Consider the following 19,296-nt stretch of genomic DNA (forward strand, 5'->3'; position numbering starts at 1 on the left):
AGTTCTGGAACACAGATGACACTAGGAGGAACAGAAAGTGAAGACTCATCTTCCAAACCAATTTTTTCAGCTCTTCCCGAAACTAATATATTAAATGTAGTTAAGGTAGGTTAAAACTTCATTTATCTTTGGTACAGAATAATTTTAGTTTTTTTGTTAATGGTATTTAAAAACTAGTTTTCTACCAGATGGATTTACTAGTTTTTTACTAAGTGAAGTTCTTAGCAATAATCCTTTAAGGCTTTTACTGCTTTGTTTTGTGTGATAAAGTTTATTTGAAAAACTAAAAGTGAAGAGTGAGAGAGAAACTGGCTCTGCAGTGAGCTTGGACTGAGTAGAAGAGGAAACCACAGGATAAAAGAATGCCCTGGAGGACATAGGTGGGCTATTATAAGGAAAGTCAGGATAGCTTGCTGTTTTTATTTTTCATGAGGAGTGAAAGGGGAACTTTAGGTCAGAGTTTTATCATTAAAGTACTTTTGAAACCAATAATGTTTCAGAATTATCATGGATTGCGAGCGATTTAGCTCAGTGGCATAAGTGCCTGCCTGGCAAGTGTGAAGTCGTGAGTTCGATCCTCAGTACAAAAAAAAAGAAGTATCATTTATGAAGGATAAAAATATTACTTACAGTATAATTTTTATAATCAGGAATCAGGAACAATGCCAGGTGTGGTGGTGCACATGTGTAATCCCAGCATTTAGGAAGCTGAGGCAGATGGTCACCATTTCAAGTAGAAGCAGCCTGGGTTATATAGCAAGTTCAAGACTTGAACTGCATAGCAAGACCTTGCCTCAAAAAAAAAAAAAAAAAAGTGAAAAACTGTTTTAGTGGCTGTATCAAATCAATGATAGTGAATCATTAGTCTTAAAAGTAGAAAACCAACAAAAGTACTGCTTAATTCATCTACTAGCATGAGTATTTCTGGTCTTTTCCAGGCATCTGATACTGGTATCTTTTGTCAAAAATAACTTTAAAATTCTTGAAGTGAAACATATTTTCTTAACATTCTTTGTGCCTTTCTGTCAAAAGTTCCTGGGCTTGTGTACGTCCATACACCCAGAAGGGTACCAAGACCGTGAGACAATGCTGCTGATCTTCATGTTGTTTAAAATGAGTTTAGAGAAACAGCTGAAGCAGATCCCTCTCGTAGACTTCCAGAGCCTTCTGATAAACCTGATGAAAAATATCCGAGACTGGAACGCAAAGGTAATAAATACTACTCACACTCTCAGTGCTGTTTTTTCTGTACACCACAATTCCATCTCCTACTTGCATACAGAATTAAAGTCACTCTGATCTCAGTTACAACCTTTGATTGGTGAAGAAGGGAGTGAGAAAAGGACTGCTGGAACTGTTAAATTAGTGGTGCTCTTTCCTAAAACGGTGGCTCTTCATGCCACAATGCCTTGTGCATTGCAGGTCTGCTATAAGTGCTAGAGGCCAGCTGTGCTGAGCATGGTTGGCACATACTGGCTGAGGCGGAGGAGTACCACAAGTTTGAGGTTTGTCTCAAAAAGCCAAAAATAAATAAAATAAGTGCAAGAGGGGCTGGGGATTTAGCTCAGTGAAACAAGTACCTGCCTGGCATGAGTGAGGTGATGAGCTCGGATACCAATACCAAAAAAAAAGTAAGTACAAGAAATCCCACATTAGGAATGGAGATGATCTTGAGAAGCTCTCATTGCACACATTTGCCAGTAGTGTTTGTGGCATTCTAATGAGCATATAAATTTGGTACAAGGTAATTTTAGATAGAACAGAATCTCGTTGTATATTTTACATATTTTAGACTCCATGCTGTTCAGTAAATGAATGCAAATGTCCCTAATAATGCAAGAAAGATTACAGACTTGATTTTGCTGGCCTGTTTGGGAAGGAGTCCTGAGTGTTCTTTGTCTTTTCTTTCAGATGCCTGAACTCTGTTTGGGCATAAACAACCTCTCCAGTCACCCTCACAATCTTTTGTGGTTGGTGCAGCTCGTCCCTAACTGGACAGCACGCGGAAGGTATTTAAAAATGGGAATTAAGCATTAAGCAGTTTTAGGTGTTTTTAAGTTTTTAAGCTTAAAATCTTTTTAAGAACTGCTGTTAAGTTGTTTTTTTTTTTTTTTTAATTTCCATTCTTCACTCTTTGAATCTTAGGTCAGAGCCTTTTATATTGAGTTGAGGGTAAAGGACATTGATAGCCTGATTCTATTTCTTAATTCAGATCACTCTGCAGTATTCTTGATTTCTATCTTTAATTTATTTGAGAACAATATAGATGACACTAACCATAAAAATTAATGGATTTAGCTGGGGATTTAGCTCAGTGGTACAATGCCTGCCTGGCAAGTGTGAGATACTGAGTTTGATTGCTGGTATTATCCCACCCCCACCCCGTGAATGCATTAGCTGGGGACTCCAGGAGGCTGAGGCAGGAGGATTGTTGTGAGTTGGAGGCCAGTCTGGGCTACAAAATGAATTTAAGGCCAGCCTGGACTGCATAGTCAAACCCTCTCTTAAATAGATTTTAAAAAATAAATGAATTGAAATTTTCAGAGATTTACTATTCTAAACTCCCTTTTTGGTACCTGCTTATAATTCCAAGCTACTCGGAAGACTGAGGTAGTATTAGAGCTTTTTTGGGGTGGGGGGTACTCACAGCCTCGAACTTGCCAGGTAGGCCCTTATGCTGCTGGGCTAAATCCCCAGCCACTACAACTTCTAAGTCTAGGCTGGGCAAATTAGTGACTGTTTCTCAAAAAAAAGGGCAAGTTCTCCACATATAGTCCAGGCTATCCTTGAACTTGCTTGGTAGCCCAGGTTAGCCTTTGACTTGTGGTCCTCCTGCTTCTTGAATCCTGGGATGACCATCCATTGCTCTTGCAATTTATTTGTAAAATGGCTGAGAATGAGCTTTATGGCAGAGCGCTTGCTTAGCATGTATGAATCTCTGGGTCTGATCCCCAACACACGGCAAAAGAAGAAGGGAAGATTTTACTCTTCCTTAACAGTTTATGTATTCTTGTACAGCATCCTCTACTGTTGCCTGTATTTCCAGTTAGACCTGGAGCTGCTTTGGGATCTTACGTTTGCTTCTCAAGTGGTATTGATGAAAATTTTTTCTTAATACTTTTAAATTCTAATTCCAGGCAATTGAGACAGTGCCTCAGTCTAGTGATTATTTCAAAGCTTCTGGATGAGAAACATGGAGATGTCCCTAATACAAGTAATCTTCAGGTATAAGTACTTTTCAATAGATAAACAAGAGAGGTAGTGAGGTATGGGGGAGATCGATGGATTTTAAATCACAAATTCAAGAGTTAGATCTCAACTCTCAAGAATTACTACTCATGTAATCTTTAGCATGGCAGCTAGGTGTGGTGGTACATGCCTGTAATCCCAGCACTCAGGAGGCTGAGGCAGGGGGATTGCTGTGAGTTCAAGACCAGCTTGGGCTACAAAGTGAGCTAAAGACCAGCCTAAACTGCATAGTGAGACTCCGTCTCAAGAAGACAAAAAAAAAAAATCTTTAGTATAGCACTTCCTAACAAGATCCTGTTTCCTCATTTGTAAAATATAGTAGAGATGATGTTATAGACTCTACCATGTACAGTTGTTGTGGACCAACTGAGTTAATGTATAAATAAACCATTGGGAAAATCATAATGTACTATGATATGCTGTGACATTATTTATTGAATTTGCTCAACTTACCAAAACTAGCAAAGATTAGAAATTGTGGAATTAATACATTTAGAAGGCAGAGGCAAGATTGCAAGTTTCGGTCCCAGCAGGCTGACCTAGAAAGGCCTTGTCTCCAAAGAAAAAATAAAAAGGGCTAGGTTTGTAGCTCAGTGTTAGGTGTGCCCATAGGTTTAATCCACAGTACCACCCAAAAAAATTGCAAAACCATTACACACTCATTGCACCTCGTGCCTGTTTTAGTATTAAGTGATTTTTTTAGATGACAGAGCTTACACATGATTTCCCTCCAGCACGTGTTCAGTTGAGTGTACATCAGGGATACACAGCTGTGTATGAACATGCCTCGTGGAGACCCAGTTCTGAATCTCAAGGTGTTTTACATTGACAGCACTAGTGGAGCTCCTTTAGAAAACTCACCATAGAGCCCAGTGTGGGTGCTTCTGTGTTGTCCTTGTTTGAGCTACGTTTCAGTACAAGGAACTCTGCCAGGTCCTGAGGTATACAAGTGAATTAGAGTCTCACAGAAGACAGAAGGTAGTGGTTGGAACAGTAAACCAACCATCATAGGTTAGCGTTGTGAAAGGAGCAGTAGAGATGTGCGCAAGGTGCCATGGGGGCCAGAGTGATGGAGACAGCCAGTTCCCAAACCTTAGTTAGGTTGAAGTAGATTTGATTCCAAATATAAGTATCACTTCTGAGCAACCAGGGTTAACAAGTAGCTCCCACTCCTTTCCCTACCTCCAAAAGGGACCCAGGATAGGATTTATACCATGTGCCTGGTGACTTCTATTTAGTATTTTTCTATTTGCACCCATGTAAAATAGAACTGCATGAATAATTAGCCCTCAGATTACTCACCCTAGATGTGTTTTTTGGTTTGGTGTGTTTTGTGTTTTTCACATAGCTTCTTGTTAAGTGCTGTTTTTCAGAATTCAGTGACTTCTATCCTTGGGGAAATTCAGCTTTGCCAACTTTCAAGTAATTTCACAGAGAAACCATTCCTTATGGACTGTATTTGGTATCTTAACTGCTGATATCCCAAGGTTCAAGCACTAAATCTTTAACTCAAGCCCCTTCTTAAGCAATTGAAGACTTATCAAGAAGAAATGACTATCACTGGACTCTTAAAGAAGGCCACAGGGGCATAATTAGAGAAGGCAAAGCGAACAGTGCACCCAGAGGTGAAAAGTAGCCTGAGGAAAGCTGGTTGTGCTGCCAAGGGTCGCTCAGTGCTTCCTCTGTCTTTGGTAGATATCAGTCCTCCATCACTATCTCGTGCAAATGAAACCGTCTGATTTGTTAAAGAAAATGGTCTTGAAGAAAAGGGCTGAGCAACCAGATGGCACTATTGATGATAGTCTTCACTTGGAACTTGAAAAGCAGGTATCTTTACTTATTACTGTTGTAAAGTAATTCATTAAATGTGAGAGTTGGTAATTTAGGTAAAAGGGTGGTTGCTGGTAATTTTAATACTGAGAATATTTTTTGTAGCCCTGTACTAGGGCAGTCATGTGATAAAATGAATCCTCTTGATGTAAAATCAGAAAGCCTGGCTTAAAGGCCTGGCTTCTCTTTCTTTACTAGCTGGGTTAAATTAAATCCTTTATCTTTCCTATAGTACTTTCCTGCTGAATAAATTGAAATTACATCTGTTCCAACTAATTTTCGTGGATATTAATTTTATTTATTTCTCTAATAGGCATATTACCTGACCTACATTCTTCTTCATCTCGTTGGTGAAGTTAGTTGTTCCCATTCTTTTTCTTCTGGACAACGGGTAGGTAATATGTAATGTTATTTTAAACAGGTGTCGCTCTTGATGGAGTGAATGTACGTGCTTCAGTTAGGAGAGAACTTAATAGAAATTAACTGGCAAGGGAGGAGTAATCATAACCTGCAAACATACTGTATGGACAAAGGTTATTTATACTAAATGTTCTGTTTGTTGGAGTATAGCATACCCATCCTAACTTGGCAACAGTACACTGTATTCATAAGATAGCACAATTCCTAGATACCAAGTGAGCCAGTAGTTGCCTGTTTCTTCTCATCTTCTCTCCCATTCAGCTGTTTTGTTTTTTTGTGGTTTTTTTTTTTTTTTTTTTTTTTTTTTGGTCTTTAGAAGAAACATTTGCCTTCAAAGTTAAGCTACAATCAGGCTAAGCGGTATTATACATAGAACTATACTTACTTTCCTAATTAGAACATAATCATCATTTATTTATAATATTCTCACATGGCCTTTACATTATCTTTTCCCTAGTTTATGCATATACTAACAATTATTGTTTTAAAATGGGATCATACTATTCACATTATTTGCAATTTGTCTTTTTAGCGTGAGGTTTGTTGTTATTTTATTTTGTTTCATTTTGGTTTTGGTACCAGAAATTGAACTCAGGATCTTATACTTGCCAGGCAGGTGCTTATGCCACTGAACTAATAACTATAGTATTTCTAATAACTTGTAATACATATAGCACTTTGGACCCATTATGAGTAACATTTTTTTGTGATTTAAATACAGTAATGTAATGTGTTTGTTCATTTCTATCTGTCTACTTGTGCAAGCAGTCTGCACAATAAATTTCTAGAATTCTTAGATCAGAAGTTAAAATATTTCAGATTTTAATTACATAAAAATAGCTATTCTCACATTTCCTTCTTACAAAGTGTCCTTTTAGGTTCACCAACTATATAAGAAACTTTTGGATGCTTTAAAACTTAAGACATTTAATTTTTCAAAGTGACTGACTCTCTATTAGGAGTAGCTTAATCTGGGTTCAGTGGCACATATATAATAAGGTCACATCTCAGAACAATATGTTAAAAATCATAAAGTGTGTATTTTTTAATTAATTTTTAACAGTTTTGATGCATATTTCACTTAAATGTCCACTTGTAATAGATAAATCCAAACAGAAAATGCTGTTTGCTTGGTTTTTTGTTGTTGCTTTTGTGGTTCTCAAGATTGAACCCACAGCTTTCATACTGAGCTACATTTCTAGCCCTTCTGAAATAGGGTCTTGTTAAGTTTCTCAGGCTAGGTTTGAACTTGAATCCTCCTGCCTCAGCCTCCCAGAGTTCTGGGGTTATAGGCATATATCATCCTGCCTATCTAAAAATGCTGTTTATCTAAAAATGAGTTTAACTAGAAAATCTTATACTTCCATTTAGGTTTAGGCAATAACTTGACAGAAAGTAGACTAACTGCTATTTTATAAGCCCCTGTCAAGTATCTACACATAAGCAAAGACTTGAAATCATAGCCTACAGTTTCATTGCAGCTTTTGTACAAAATACTTTGCATCATCTGAGACCCAGGAAATCATCCGTGGTATCTTCCTATTAAGCTACAGAGAGTAGAAACACAGGTTAGTAGTTACACTTTATAGAGCCTTAGATGTCCCCTACCCCACTGCTGTGTTTGTGTGTGTGTCTAGTAACACTGACCTAAACCCTTTCGTTTTTATAGACATTTTAGCTCCAGCAGCCAGGTACACAAGGCAGCCCACTCTAAAGTGACAGGGTGACGACCTGGTGGGAGGTGGCGGAGCTAATCTGGATCTCATCCCTGCAGGGAAATTCACAAGCGCTGCCCACTTTAGTGGCCTTAAAAGCTTGAACCTGTGCTCCGTGGAACAACCACATTCCGGCTTGGTGGTCAGGAGGCCCAGAGCAGTTCTGTGCCTTAATCTCCAGGCCTTAGATTGTTTCCAATCATCTGCTCATACTTGAACTGTGGCCACTGCAGCATTCCCAATCCATTCCTTAGTCAGAGTAGAGGAGAACCTGCAGCTATACTCCTCAGGACTCTGTGCCCCTCTTGTTTAAAAAAATAAAATCACTGGACATGGTTGCACAGGTCTGTATTCTAGCACTAGGAGGCTGAGGCAGGAGGACTGCAAGGCATGGGGACATAGCTCAGTAAATAAATACAAAAGCTGATTAGTTTCTATTTGAATATTTAAGAGCATGTTAAAAGAAAGACTTCAAATTATCAGTACAACATTACCAGTTTGATCTCTGAGGTTTTATCTTCATTAGTATAATTTACAGCATAGCAAAGTATCATTTTTGTGGATTTGTTTCATTTGTTTTCCAGTGGTGGAGATTGAATCAGAACCTTGTACATACTAAGGTAGTATATAAATAAATTTCTCTGATAGGACTGCTATTATCATCAGAAATTGCCAATTGGGAGATGATAGATTTTTAAATGATTTAGTTTCTACTGTGCAATCTCTTTGCTAATCTATAATGTTTCAGAATTGTTTTGTTCCTTGCATTTATTTTGTTGTGTACAGAAACACTTTGTGCTGCTCTGTGGGGCTCTGGAAAAGCATGTTAAGTGCGACATTAGGGAAGATGCAAGACTTTTCTACAGAACTAAAGTAAGCATGTTTTTAACACTTTCTTTGTTCAATTCTGGTCATATTGATACTAAAGGGAAAGAATCATAGAAGCCCTCTTTTAAAGGAAATTTGTGTACAAGGAGTTGGGGTGCAGCTTGGCATTAGAGGGCTTGCCAGGTCCTGGTGTTTATCTCTTAAAACACGCGCGCGCGCGCACACACACACAATTAAAGGAGAGGACTTCTTTCTTTTATAGCAGACTGTGTTTCTGCTAAATACTGTACTTGTTTAGCAAGATTGGAAGTGAAAGGGAAAATTATTGTGAAACTCTTAATACTAAGAAGAAAAACTCTTTCTAGTTACTGTTTGTGATTTCTTAGTTTTTTTTCCCCATTGTAAAGATTAAACTCCTGCGCTTAAGATAGTTTCAAGAATTGAAGCACTATGAAATTTTATGATAGTTGAAAACTTGTTTTACTCATAAAGAAAAAATAGAGCCCCACATGGTGGCACACACCTGTAATTCCAGCACTCAAAAGGCTGAGGTAGGATTACCATGCATTTGAGGCCAGCCTGAACTACATAGTGAAACACGCAAAAACAAAAGCAATAAAAAAGAAGAAATAAATTAGCTGTCATTCTTTGACTGTTCCACTGAAGAATGTGTTAAGGACAGGCTCTTCAGGAAATCTCCCAAGTCCTGCATCACCCTGTCTGAGCTCTAGGATGGAATGTTCTCAATAACCTTGCTATGTCTTTTATTTCTTCAAGGTTTTATTTATGTAAAGACAGTCAAAAAACCAAATGTATGAGTATGTGCTGGGAAAACAACTTATGTATTAATAGAATGATTCAAGTTTTCCTGAAACAAAATTAAATAACAGATTTTTTAAAAATCTCAGTCTTTTAACTTTAATAATGTGCCTTATTTTGAATAATTATTAAATGTTGGGTCTCAGTTTTGTGATTTCTTATCTTACATTGATTAGCTGCTAAGACTGGTAATTTAAACAATGCCTTTTTGAATGTAATGTGGAAACTGTTTTGTTTTGTTCTGTTTTATTAGGGTCTTACTATGTGGTTCAGGCTTGATCTCACTATGTAGCCACAACCTGGCCTTGAACTGGCAGTTTTCCTGCCTCAGTGCTAGGGTTACAGGTATGCACCACCACACTCAGCCTTGTGTTCAAGAGTGTTGAGTTTTGCAGAGACCTGACTGAACCTTACATTAGAATATATCAAGTATTTGGAAGAAATTCAGGCCAGGAATGGTGGCCACGTATCCCAGTACTCAGAAGGCTGAGGCAGGAAGATCACAGTTTGAGACCAATCTGGCCCAGTAGCAAATCCAAGACTAGTTTGGCATACATAACAAGACCCTGTCTCTCAAATTAAAGTAACAGCCAGCTGTGGTAGCGCATCCTTTAAACCCAGCACTCATAAGGCTGAGGCAGGAGTATTGCTGTAAGTTTAAGGCCAGGCTGGCCTATAAAGTGAGTTCAAGGCCAGCCTGAACTATAAAATGAAACATTTTCTCAAAAAGACAAAAACTTTTTAATTAAATTAAAGGGCCTTCATAGTACTTCACAAAAAATATGGAGAGAACTAACTGAATTTTGGGTCTTCTGATAATGTGGAAGGAGCAAATGACAAGTATTTTTTGTGGTCTTGAGTCTTTTAACTTGACAGAGCACAGGGCCAAGGATTTAGCTCAGCAGCACAAGTGCCTGTTTGGCAAGCATAGGGTTGTGAGCTGTCAATAAAAATTGACAAAGCAAGGAACAGCCAGAACATTGAATCCTGTCGCACAGAACACCCTAAAACTTCTCTGAGTATTCAAAAGCCAGCCAGTCAAAAACATAAGCTTCAGAAACAGGAATTATGTTTTGGAAGTGACCTTTAATAACTAATGTAGTGGGAAAGTGGTTCCACACTGTCAGTATTTTAGATTAGAGGGGTAGATTTATTAATTACTACAATTTTAAAGTTCCTCCATGAGGTGAGTAGCCTGTTTCCGTTATTGACATACGGTCCTTTGGGGCTGGGGATGTAGGCCAGTGGCACAGCGCCTACTGGCAAGTGTGAGGTTGTGAGTTTAATCCTTGGTACCAAAAAAAGAGAGAGAGAGATGCCACTCATGGATGGGGATTTAGCTTAGTGGCACAGTGCCTGCCTGGCAAGCACAAGGCTATGAGTTTGATTGTTAGTACAAAAAAAAATGGTGTCATGGAATCTCCTTAATCATAATGGATATGACCCTTTGATAACTTTAAGATTTTTTTATGTTACATGTTAAATTGATTGTAGCTGAAGATTTTTTGAACTGATTCTTTTTCTTTTTGATTTTAAGGTGAAAGACCTGGTTGCCAGGATACATGGAAAATGGCAGGAAATAATCCAGAACTGTCGGCCTACTCAGGTGTCATTTTGTTAAACAGTTTTATTTATTTGTAATAGTTTTACTAAGTAAATTATATTCTTCATATTATTGGGAACAAAGAATAATAGAGTACTTGGCCTAAATAATGTGAAGATAAACTGAAAATACCAATATAATATATGGTTTCTCGGGGCTGGGGATTTAGCTCAGCGGCATAAGCACCTGCCTTGCAAGCAGGCAGTCGTGAGTTCGATCCCTGGTACCGATAAAAACGAAAAAGACAAAAAAAAAATTAAAAAATATATATATATGGTTTCTCTATATTTTTATTTGCCTTTTTTTAATTTTTTTTTTATTTTTTTTTTTTATTGAGACAGGGTCTCTATGCAGTTCAGGCTGGCCTTGAACTCACTTTGTAGCCCAGGCTGGTCTTGAACTTGCAAGCACCTGCCTCAGCCTCCCAAATGCTGGAATTACAGGCGTGAGCCACCATGCCTGGCTTCAATTTGCTTTATATTTATTAATTTATTTTTATTGTATAGCCAAGTTGGGCTCAGTGACACATAACCTATACTCCTAGCACTTAGGAGGTTGAGGCAGGATTATCACAGATTCAAGGCCATCCTGGCCTATATAGTGAAGTCAAGGCCAGCCTAGAATGTATTCCACAGTGAGACCTTGTCTCAGACAAACACAAAAAGATGTGGTATGGCCCATTTTAGAATTTTATGTGGCACCAAATGGAGGTTATTTCATGAGAAACATCTTTCTTAACAGGTCTATTAAAATTTCATCCATGTAGGACTGGGGATTTAGTGCAATGGCATAAGCGCCTGCCTTGCAAGTGTGCAGCCGTGAGTTCAATCCCGGCTACCGCCCCCCCAAAAAAACTTTCATCCATATAAAATACGTTTCACTCAGTTAACATACATGATACTTTTTCATATGTATCCACAGAGTAGTACACACCATCACCAGCCTAACTTTAGAATGTTTCTGTCATGCTAAAAAGAAATCCTCTACCACTAGCAGTCATTCTTCATTCCCCGCTGCCTGCCTTCTCTCCTCACTCCTTTAAGACTGTCTCTCTGTCTCTCTTTATGCTCTCTCTCTCTCTGTCTCTCTGTCTCTGTCTCGCTCTTTTTTTTTTTTTTGGTGGTATTGTTGGAGATCAAACCCAGGGCCTCAAACATGCCAGGCAGTCCCTTTACCACTGAACCCTATTTCTAGCCTCTAATTTACTTTATTTTTTGTATTATTTATTTTCTATCTATAGATTTGCCTATTCTGGACATTTCTCCCATATGAGATAGACTTTGTGGTCTTTTGTGACTATCTTCTTACCCCTAAAATAATGATAAGTGGATTTATGTTGTCGTATGTATGTCTTTTCTGTCCTCAACAATACCAGATTGTCTGGATGCATCACATTTTATTTATTGACATACTGCTATAGAAAGCAGGAACACCCAGACAACCCCTAGGATTTGGAGACAGTTTTATTCACATCGAGGAGCACTGATCAGGATTATTCCCAGAATATCAGTCCCAGATCTCTGGTGGTCTAGGATTTATATGAGATAAGCAAGCTAACGGGAAGTGCAGAGGCAGGATAGCTTGTCAATTGGGAAACTGAAGTGTACTGGCTGGAGAGCCATCTTCCTTTACAGTGTAAGATGGACATTTGAGGGGTTTTCCCTTGGTGTCCCCGTGAACATGTGCATGCGAGTCTTGTGTGAATGTATCTCCAGATGAAAGCATTTCAAGCATATATTCCTGGGGCTAGAACTGCTGGGCTTCACAGTACCTGTGCATGGTGTTTTCTGGAGCTGCCGAACTGTTCTCAGTAGTGGCTGGGCCGTTTTATATTGCATTAGTAGGGGTGAGGATTGTGATCTCTCCGGCACTTGTTAGTCTTCACTGACAAAAGCCATATTAGATGGTGAGAAGTGAGACTTCATGGTTTCACTTCGTATTCTGCCAGGAACCAATACTGGCTGTCCAGAAGATTACTTCTGGGCTCTTTGTATAGCTTCTTTGGAAAAATTTCTGTGTAGGTCCTTTGCCCACTTTTAATTAGGTTCTTTTTATCATTCAGCACTAAGAATTCCCCATGTAATCTGGAGATAAGTCCTTTATATATATAGTTTATAAATATTTTCTCTTGTATGTTGACTTTTCATTGTCTCCGTAGTATGATTTCTTTTTTTTTTTTTAAGACAGGATCTCACATGTCATTAAAGGCTGACCTTGAACCCACAATGTGGTCCACAGGGGCCTCAAACTCGGAATGATCCTCCTGCCTCAGCCTAGCAAGTTCTGGGATTACAGCTATGTGCCACCATGTCTGACATTTCATAGTATGACTTTTAGCACAGTATTCTTAATTTTAATTTTTTTTCTCACTTATGCTGTTGACATCAAAGTTAAGGAGAAGCTTTGACTAAGAGGACATTTTTTTTCTAACACATAATAATAAGTTTGCCATCCTATTTGTTTATAAGGTAACTGATACAGATTGTCTAAAATTGTACTTCTCAAATGTTAATGTACATAGGAACCAACCAGGAACTTGCTGAAATGATACTCTAGGTCACTACGTCTGGGCTGGGAACTGACATACTCTAGTTTCAAACAAGTTCTCAGATTGATGCCAGTGTTGTTGGTCCAGAGTTAAACTTCAGAGTAGCCAGGGTCTAGAAGTTGCTTGTGTTTTGTATCAAAGTAACAGGGCCCAGGGGTTTAACTCAATGGTGCAAGTGCCTTCTTGGCAAGGACCAGATCATGAGTTTGTTCCCTGGTACCAAATAAATAAATAACAGTTACACCAAGTATGAGCTTGGAAAAGCATCTCGCTCATTGATGACATTTTGACTCTTGCTATTGCTGTCCTTCATGAGATACACATGCCCTTTCAGAGTTTTCTGGAGTCTTAAATTTTCTCTTTGTTATTGTTTCAGTTTCTGACATCAACAGACCTTTTTCAGGCTGGCCATCTGTACTGATGTAGCATTAAAATGGAAAAGAATTTAATAGCAAAACTATATTAATCAACTTAACATATTAATCTTTTAAATGTGCCACTGTGTGAGTGTGAGGATATTGGGTCCTGACCTAGATCCTCAATCTCCCAAACGAGTATACAGTGGAGGTTTAAAAGAAATGCAACAAGTGGTAGGATTTTAGGACTCCAAGAGGGTCAAAACCCTTTAGATGAGCTCGAGAATCCAAGGGCTATGACAAAGGCTTGTCTGGACCTCCCACTTTATTTATTAGGTCCAACAAGGGTTGGGGAAACTGAGGAAAATGTAGGCAATGAACAGGACCTTGGGAGTCACTTCGAGGACATCTCCAAGTAATGAATCAAGTCAGTTCAGCAGAACTGTCTTATGAAGACATGGTAGGAGTGAGACTGTAGGAATAATTCCTGCTGCAGCTGCAGTCTATCTACTTAATTGATGTTTGAGCCAAGTGTCCGCAGCTGTGGCCTTATCTTCTTGCCCTTTGCAGTATCTCTGGCCTCACAGGTTGATATAGGCCTCGGTCAGGACCAGTGATTCATAGAGGTTCACTTACTGTGAATCAGTTCCCGTTGCCAGGCAAGGGGCTGAGGCCTAGGAAGACTCACAGATAAACATAGCCAATTAGAAGTCCTGTTCAGAGCCACTTCATTAGTGGTCTCCAACATGAGGATAAGGAAAAAAAAAATCCTGTATATATGTTACACTTTTTTTAAGCTGTTAAACCACAAAAATGAAATTTGAATCAGATGGCCAGAAGTTTTCAGAGAAATTTATAAAGATTAAAGCTGCTTTCTGGGAGTCTAGGCCAAGAGGATTATAAATTTGAGCCAGGCTGAGCAAGATGCTGTCCAGAAATTTTAAAAAGAACTTGGAGTGTAGAAGGGGAAAAACAACTTCAGTGAAACATGGTGGTGCATACCTGTAATCTCAAACCTGGAAGCGGAAGGAAGGAGAATTACAAATTCAAGACCAGCCTACGCAGCCCTGTTTCAGAATAACCAGGGCTGGGGCCAGGTGTGGTGGTACATACCTGTAATTCCAGCACTTGGAAGGTTGGGGCAGAAGGGGCTGCAAGTTCGACGCCAGCCTGGGTTACTAGTAAGTTGTCGCCCTGAACTCCATAGGGAGACCGTGTCTCAAAACATCACTTGTTAAATGATAGGAATTAGTTTACTGGTAAAATGTCCCCTGGGGACATTCCCTAGTACCAAAGTACCCTAATACCTAGTACTACTCAATCCCTAGTACCCCCCAAAAAAGTTTTTCTTTCGTTATCAATGCCCCATTGTCTGTAAATTAGTAGTTGTATAATGACTAATTTTATAATCTGATTAAATTTACCTTTATTTTTCTCTCCTTCATTTTTCTAGGGGCAACTCCATGACTTCTGGGTACCAGATTCTTAACAAAAGTCACAACAGCAAACATACTAACTGAGAGAAATTCACTAAGAACCTTTCCAAGATGAGTAGGAAGTATTTCTGCAGAATCCAGGGGATGTTAAGAAACTGCAGCAGATGTACCGCTTGAAAACTGAATGTGAGCTGGTGAAGAAATGGCTTAACTGTTACAGCAGCTGACCTTTTACTAGAGTGGAGCCTGTGAAAGGAGGAGAGGGATGGAAGCAGTAGTAGTCACGTGTATGAGCTGCCTGCCCTCTTACTGTGATACTGGAAGCCAGTTGCCTTTTTCAGATGGTATTTGTGGCACCTGGAAGATCATAGGAAGGATAGAAGAAGAGTTGGGACCAGCTTGAGTTGGACATTAGAAACCAAGACTTAAGTTTCCACTGGGTTTCATTTGTCTTGGTTATTTTAGGGTGCAAAGGAAAAGCTTATCACATTTACTAATAAAAGTATAGATCTCTTCTGTAACTCCTATAAACCACAGGTCCTACAGTTTCCTTCACTATTTAGGGTTATAAATGTTAGGTTTTTAAAATGTATTTGGGCCACGGATATAGCTATGGCATAGCACCTGCCTGGCAAGTGCAAGGTCATGCATTTGATTAGCAGCACCAAAAAAATAAATGAATAAAATACACTTAAATGCCAGGCGTGGGTGGCACACACCAGTAATCCCAGCACTCAGAAAGCTGAGGCAGGAGGATTGCCACAAGTTTGAGGCCGGCCTGGGCTACATAGTGAATTCAAGGCCAACCTGCACTGTGTAGCAGACCCTGTCTCAAACCATAAATAAACAAAACATTTAAAACAATTAGGAAACAAGTTTGGTGTATTTTCAAGTTCTCCCTAAGTGAAAAAGAGTGAGCTATAAAATAGTGGCTCTTTTTAAAATGCCAGAATATTCATAGGTAGTTTATTTCAGATTTCTTTTAAGTACTTGCATCTTTTTGAAATACTGGTTAAAATCTTAGAATTCTGGCCCTTAATAACAGTATTACAGAAGTCTCTATTATAAAAGCTTTCGGATCTGGAAACATTTTCAAACAGCTTGTTTCCATGTTGTTTGTAACTTTGCAGAGGCCTGGATTGTGTGTGTTCTCGGGACACTGAAGGGCATTGACATGCAGGCATGCATACCTGTGTGTTCCCGTACCATGAGGTTATTGCACTTGAAACTAGAGCTGCTCTGAGTTCTTAAACACTGGAAAGTCGTCCTTTTAAGATGGCAGAGGCTCAGTAGAACAAGCTGGTTTTAGCCCAAAGGCCCTTAAAGCCTTTGGTGACAGACCCTTACTAACTGCCTGAAGAATTCTTTTGGTGGCTAAGTACTCCTGTTAGGAGGGTTTGGTTCCTGAAGGAGAACTCCAGCTTTTCTGTCGCTGTTCCTTCAGTGTTGGGTCAGGTGACTGGCTCTTTCCTGAGCATTGTGATGTCTCCAGTTGGCAGGAAGGAAAATGACAGGGATGGGGTTACGTACATGGTTTGAAAGGGGACAAAATAAACTTTGAGAACTTTCTACCTCAACTTTGAGGTGTAGGAGTAAAAAAAATGTAATAAATTTATCATTATGATGTCAATTAACTTTCGAGCTCATGTCAAGCATTGGGTAAGTTTTTATAGGCAAAATTAAAATCAGTTTCCAAAAAGCCAGGCCGAATGAGTCTCGAAGAGGCAGACCAACAAAAGTTTTATTCTGTGTTGAGTTTACTGGTAAGAATATTATCTTGATACTACCTCTCAAAGGTATTGTTGTAAAATGCCACTTTAAAAACTGCCACTTAAGGTTAAAGAGATAGATATAGCCAGGTGTAGTGGGACACACCTGTAATCCTGGTACTCTGGGAGGCTGAGTTAAGAGGATCACAGGTTTGAGCCCAGCCTGGGCAACTTAGTGAGAGCCTGTTTCAAAATAAAACATCAAAAAGGGGGCTGGGGAAGTAGCGCAGTGCAGAGGCCCTATCCCCAGTACCACACCAAAAAAAAAGAAAAAGAGAAATACAAAGAGTTATATTTGACAGAAGCTTAAAATTCATGTCTATCTGCCCAGCAGTGGGGTTTTCACTCTGTAATTTAATAATTTGTGGATACATTATTTGTGTGTAATTTTATAAGTGTCCATATTTTTCTCATTTTGCTTTGTGTAAAGTGTACAAAATTTCAAAGTATAAAATACTGCTTATATTGCTTGTAATTACAGTGTGTAAATATTTTCTAATTGTGTACATTGATGGGGCAGGGCAAGTGGGTTATCCAGGTTTTTTTTTTAAGTGACGCTTTTATATTGCAGTTTCAACAGATAACTGCCCATCAAATTTAAAACCACTTTGATATATTTTTATTTAGCAGTTCTAGTAAGAAAAATCTCTATTTTTAATTGTCTTTCTCCATTAAAGAAAAGTACTTCATCTGACCTTAAAAGTAAGTGGCCAGATACCTGTGTCAGGCCTGGTATTTATGACTCTAAAAGGGCCTGTCTCTGGGTCTGAATCCACTCAGTATTTCCATTTGGGCTCTCATAGAAATTTCATGACTTTTGTCTTGTAGCACAAGTAGCCCATGGTTTTTCTCCCAAATTAAGTTTTTCCTCTCCCTCTCGGGTCCCCAGGCCCTGTCTCCCTCCTGCTGCTGTTGCCTGTGAGTGGGGTGGTGGGGTGGGAGAGGCGTTCACTGCAAAGGCCAGCCTGCTCCAGGCTGGGCAGCACCACTGTGCCAGAAATCACTGCCCAGTGACCTGGAAGTGGGCAAAGCCTTGCTACCCTTTCTGCAAGCAGAAAATTAAGGTACTTGTGTTTATGTTTTTGTGTGTGACTGTTTGCCTTTTCTTACCTTTCCTTATTCTCTGAAAATAAATTCTGTTAGTTATATTAAGTGAAGAGACTCGTCGTATACAAAATGCACCCATGTCGCAGTAAAATAACAGTATCTGTATATTTTTTGTCTGTTTCCTTATGGTACCTTTGTCACCTTTTAGAAGGTTGGCATTTTGTTTTTGTTTTGAAACACAAGTAGCTTGCTTGGACTTCACAAAAATCTCCCCAGATGTAAAAGATAGACAATGAAGTGTTACCATCTCAGTCAGATTATTTGTATGTTTATATTTATCAAAACAGATGTAGTTGATGGGGACCGGCCAGTAATAATGTGTGGAGTCTTTAAACCAAGAATAACCTTTAAATTTAAAAAAAACTAGGATTTTATGAAGCACAGGGCATGGTGGCATACATCTGTGATTCCAGCATCTAGGAGGCTGAGACAAAAAGATCTAGGTCAACCTGGACTATATGGTGAGTTCAGAGCCAGCCTGGACTGTGTAGTGAGACTTGTCTCCAAAAACCAGAAAAAATTTTAAGAAATGACTACTAACATGCAGCTAGTTGGAAAAACTTTGAAATCACAGCCTGGTTTGCCTCTGGGGCAGTGAGGGTGAGGCCCAGGAGCTGGATGTGGAGCACTGCACTCACAGGGCTCACATCTTGCTGATTACCTGGCACTCGAAGGTAGCCAGATGGGCCTCACTCATTGTAGGTGTGTGTGTGTTTTCTCCAGGCCTTCCCATCCGCTCCTAGGTAGTAAATGCAGATTTCTCTTTCCTTTTCCTTTTTAAAAGATTTTTATACTACATCTTGTTAAGAGTCCAATGAATGTATGTGTACGTTATTAAACTGCTTTTTCTCAGTTGAAATATGTTTGGTAACATTTATTCAGGAGTGGGGGTAACATCTTGAACACCCTGTGTCTTCCTCTACCCTGTTCCCTGTTTAAACTGATTGCTTCCTCCCTCCATCTGGCTCTGGATTCTCCCATTTTTTTTTATCTTGATGTCTTGTTTAAATGTGGGACTGCACACAGCTCCCTTTTATATAACAAGTTAATAATTCTCTAATGTCACAGGAGTTCTGTCCTTGTCACCTCATTGGCCATGTTCATTCAATAGCTGCTGAGTAGCTACATGTTAAGCCACTTCAGGATCCAGTAAGGATTTGGGGCTCTTTCCTGCTGGTGTCCAGGTTAAAGTACTGCAGTGGGTTGGGCAAGGAAGCAAGGGGTGACCTGGGTGCTGAGCTCTGGAGCCTACAGCCAAGAAGGGAGGCCATGTGGTGCAGCTCTCGGTGCCACCCACTGGGGTGGCTAGCAGGCTGCGGAGGGGAGACTGGGACCTGGCTCCTCTGGACGCTGTTCTTGGTTACTCCTAGAAGGTGTGGAGCCCCAGATTCAGAGCCGTACACTCTCCCTCCCTCCAGGCAGTCTGGGTTAGAGGAAACTTCCTGTGAGCGCTCTTCTTGAGGTAGTGGGGTGAAAGGCTGGGAGCTGGGCCATCTTGCCAGGTGTTACTGGGGGATAACAGCATTGTGCAGTTCCAGAGAAAGAAAGGCCTTGACTTTGGCCCTTAGGCCCAGCCCTAGATCCCAAATTCACACACTAACCCTTTGACCTTGAGC

General features: G+C 39.6%; 1 protein-coding gene across 3 annotated transcripts in view; it reads left to right on the forward strand.

The window, feature by feature from the left end:
* The window catches only part of Slf2 (SMC5-SMC6 complex localization factor 2), a 51,664-nt gene extending 33,125 nt beyond the window's left edge, over positions 1-18,539 (forward strand). For all 3 annotated transcript variants that reach the window (XM_063244014.1, XM_063244017.1, XM_063244021.1), the window contains 9 exons: positions 3-105; positions 1,033-1,209; positions 1,912-2,009; positions 3,138-3,225; positions 4,945-5,076; positions 5,393-5,470; positions 8,001-8,087; positions 10,399-10,467; positions 14,822-18,539. In XM_063244014.1, coding sequence (XP_063100084.1) covers positions 3-105; positions 1,033-1,209; positions 1,912-2,009; positions 3,138-3,225; positions 4,945-5,076; positions 5,393-5,470; positions 8,001-8,087; positions 10,399-10,467; positions 14,822-14,857 — 868 coding nt within the window. In that variant the 3' untranslated portion in view covers positions 14,858-18,539. The remainder of the gene's footprint in view (positions 1-2; positions 106-1,032; positions 1,210-1,911; positions 2,010-3,137; positions 3,226-4,944; positions 5,077-5,392; positions 5,471-8,000; positions 8,088-10,398; positions 10,468-14,821) is intronic.
* The last annotated feature ends 757 nt before the right edge of the window (positions 18,540-19,296 follow it).

Source organism: Cavia porcellus, unplaced genomic scaffold (genome assembly GCF_034190915.1).
Source record: "Cavia porcellus strain 051 isolate PalLab524CR breed Dunkin Hartley unplaced genomic scaffold, mCavPor4.1 scaffold_2, whole genome shotgun sequence".
Lineage (NCBI taxonomy): Eukaryota > Metazoa > Chordata > Mammalia > Rodentia > Caviidae > Cavia > Cavia porcellus.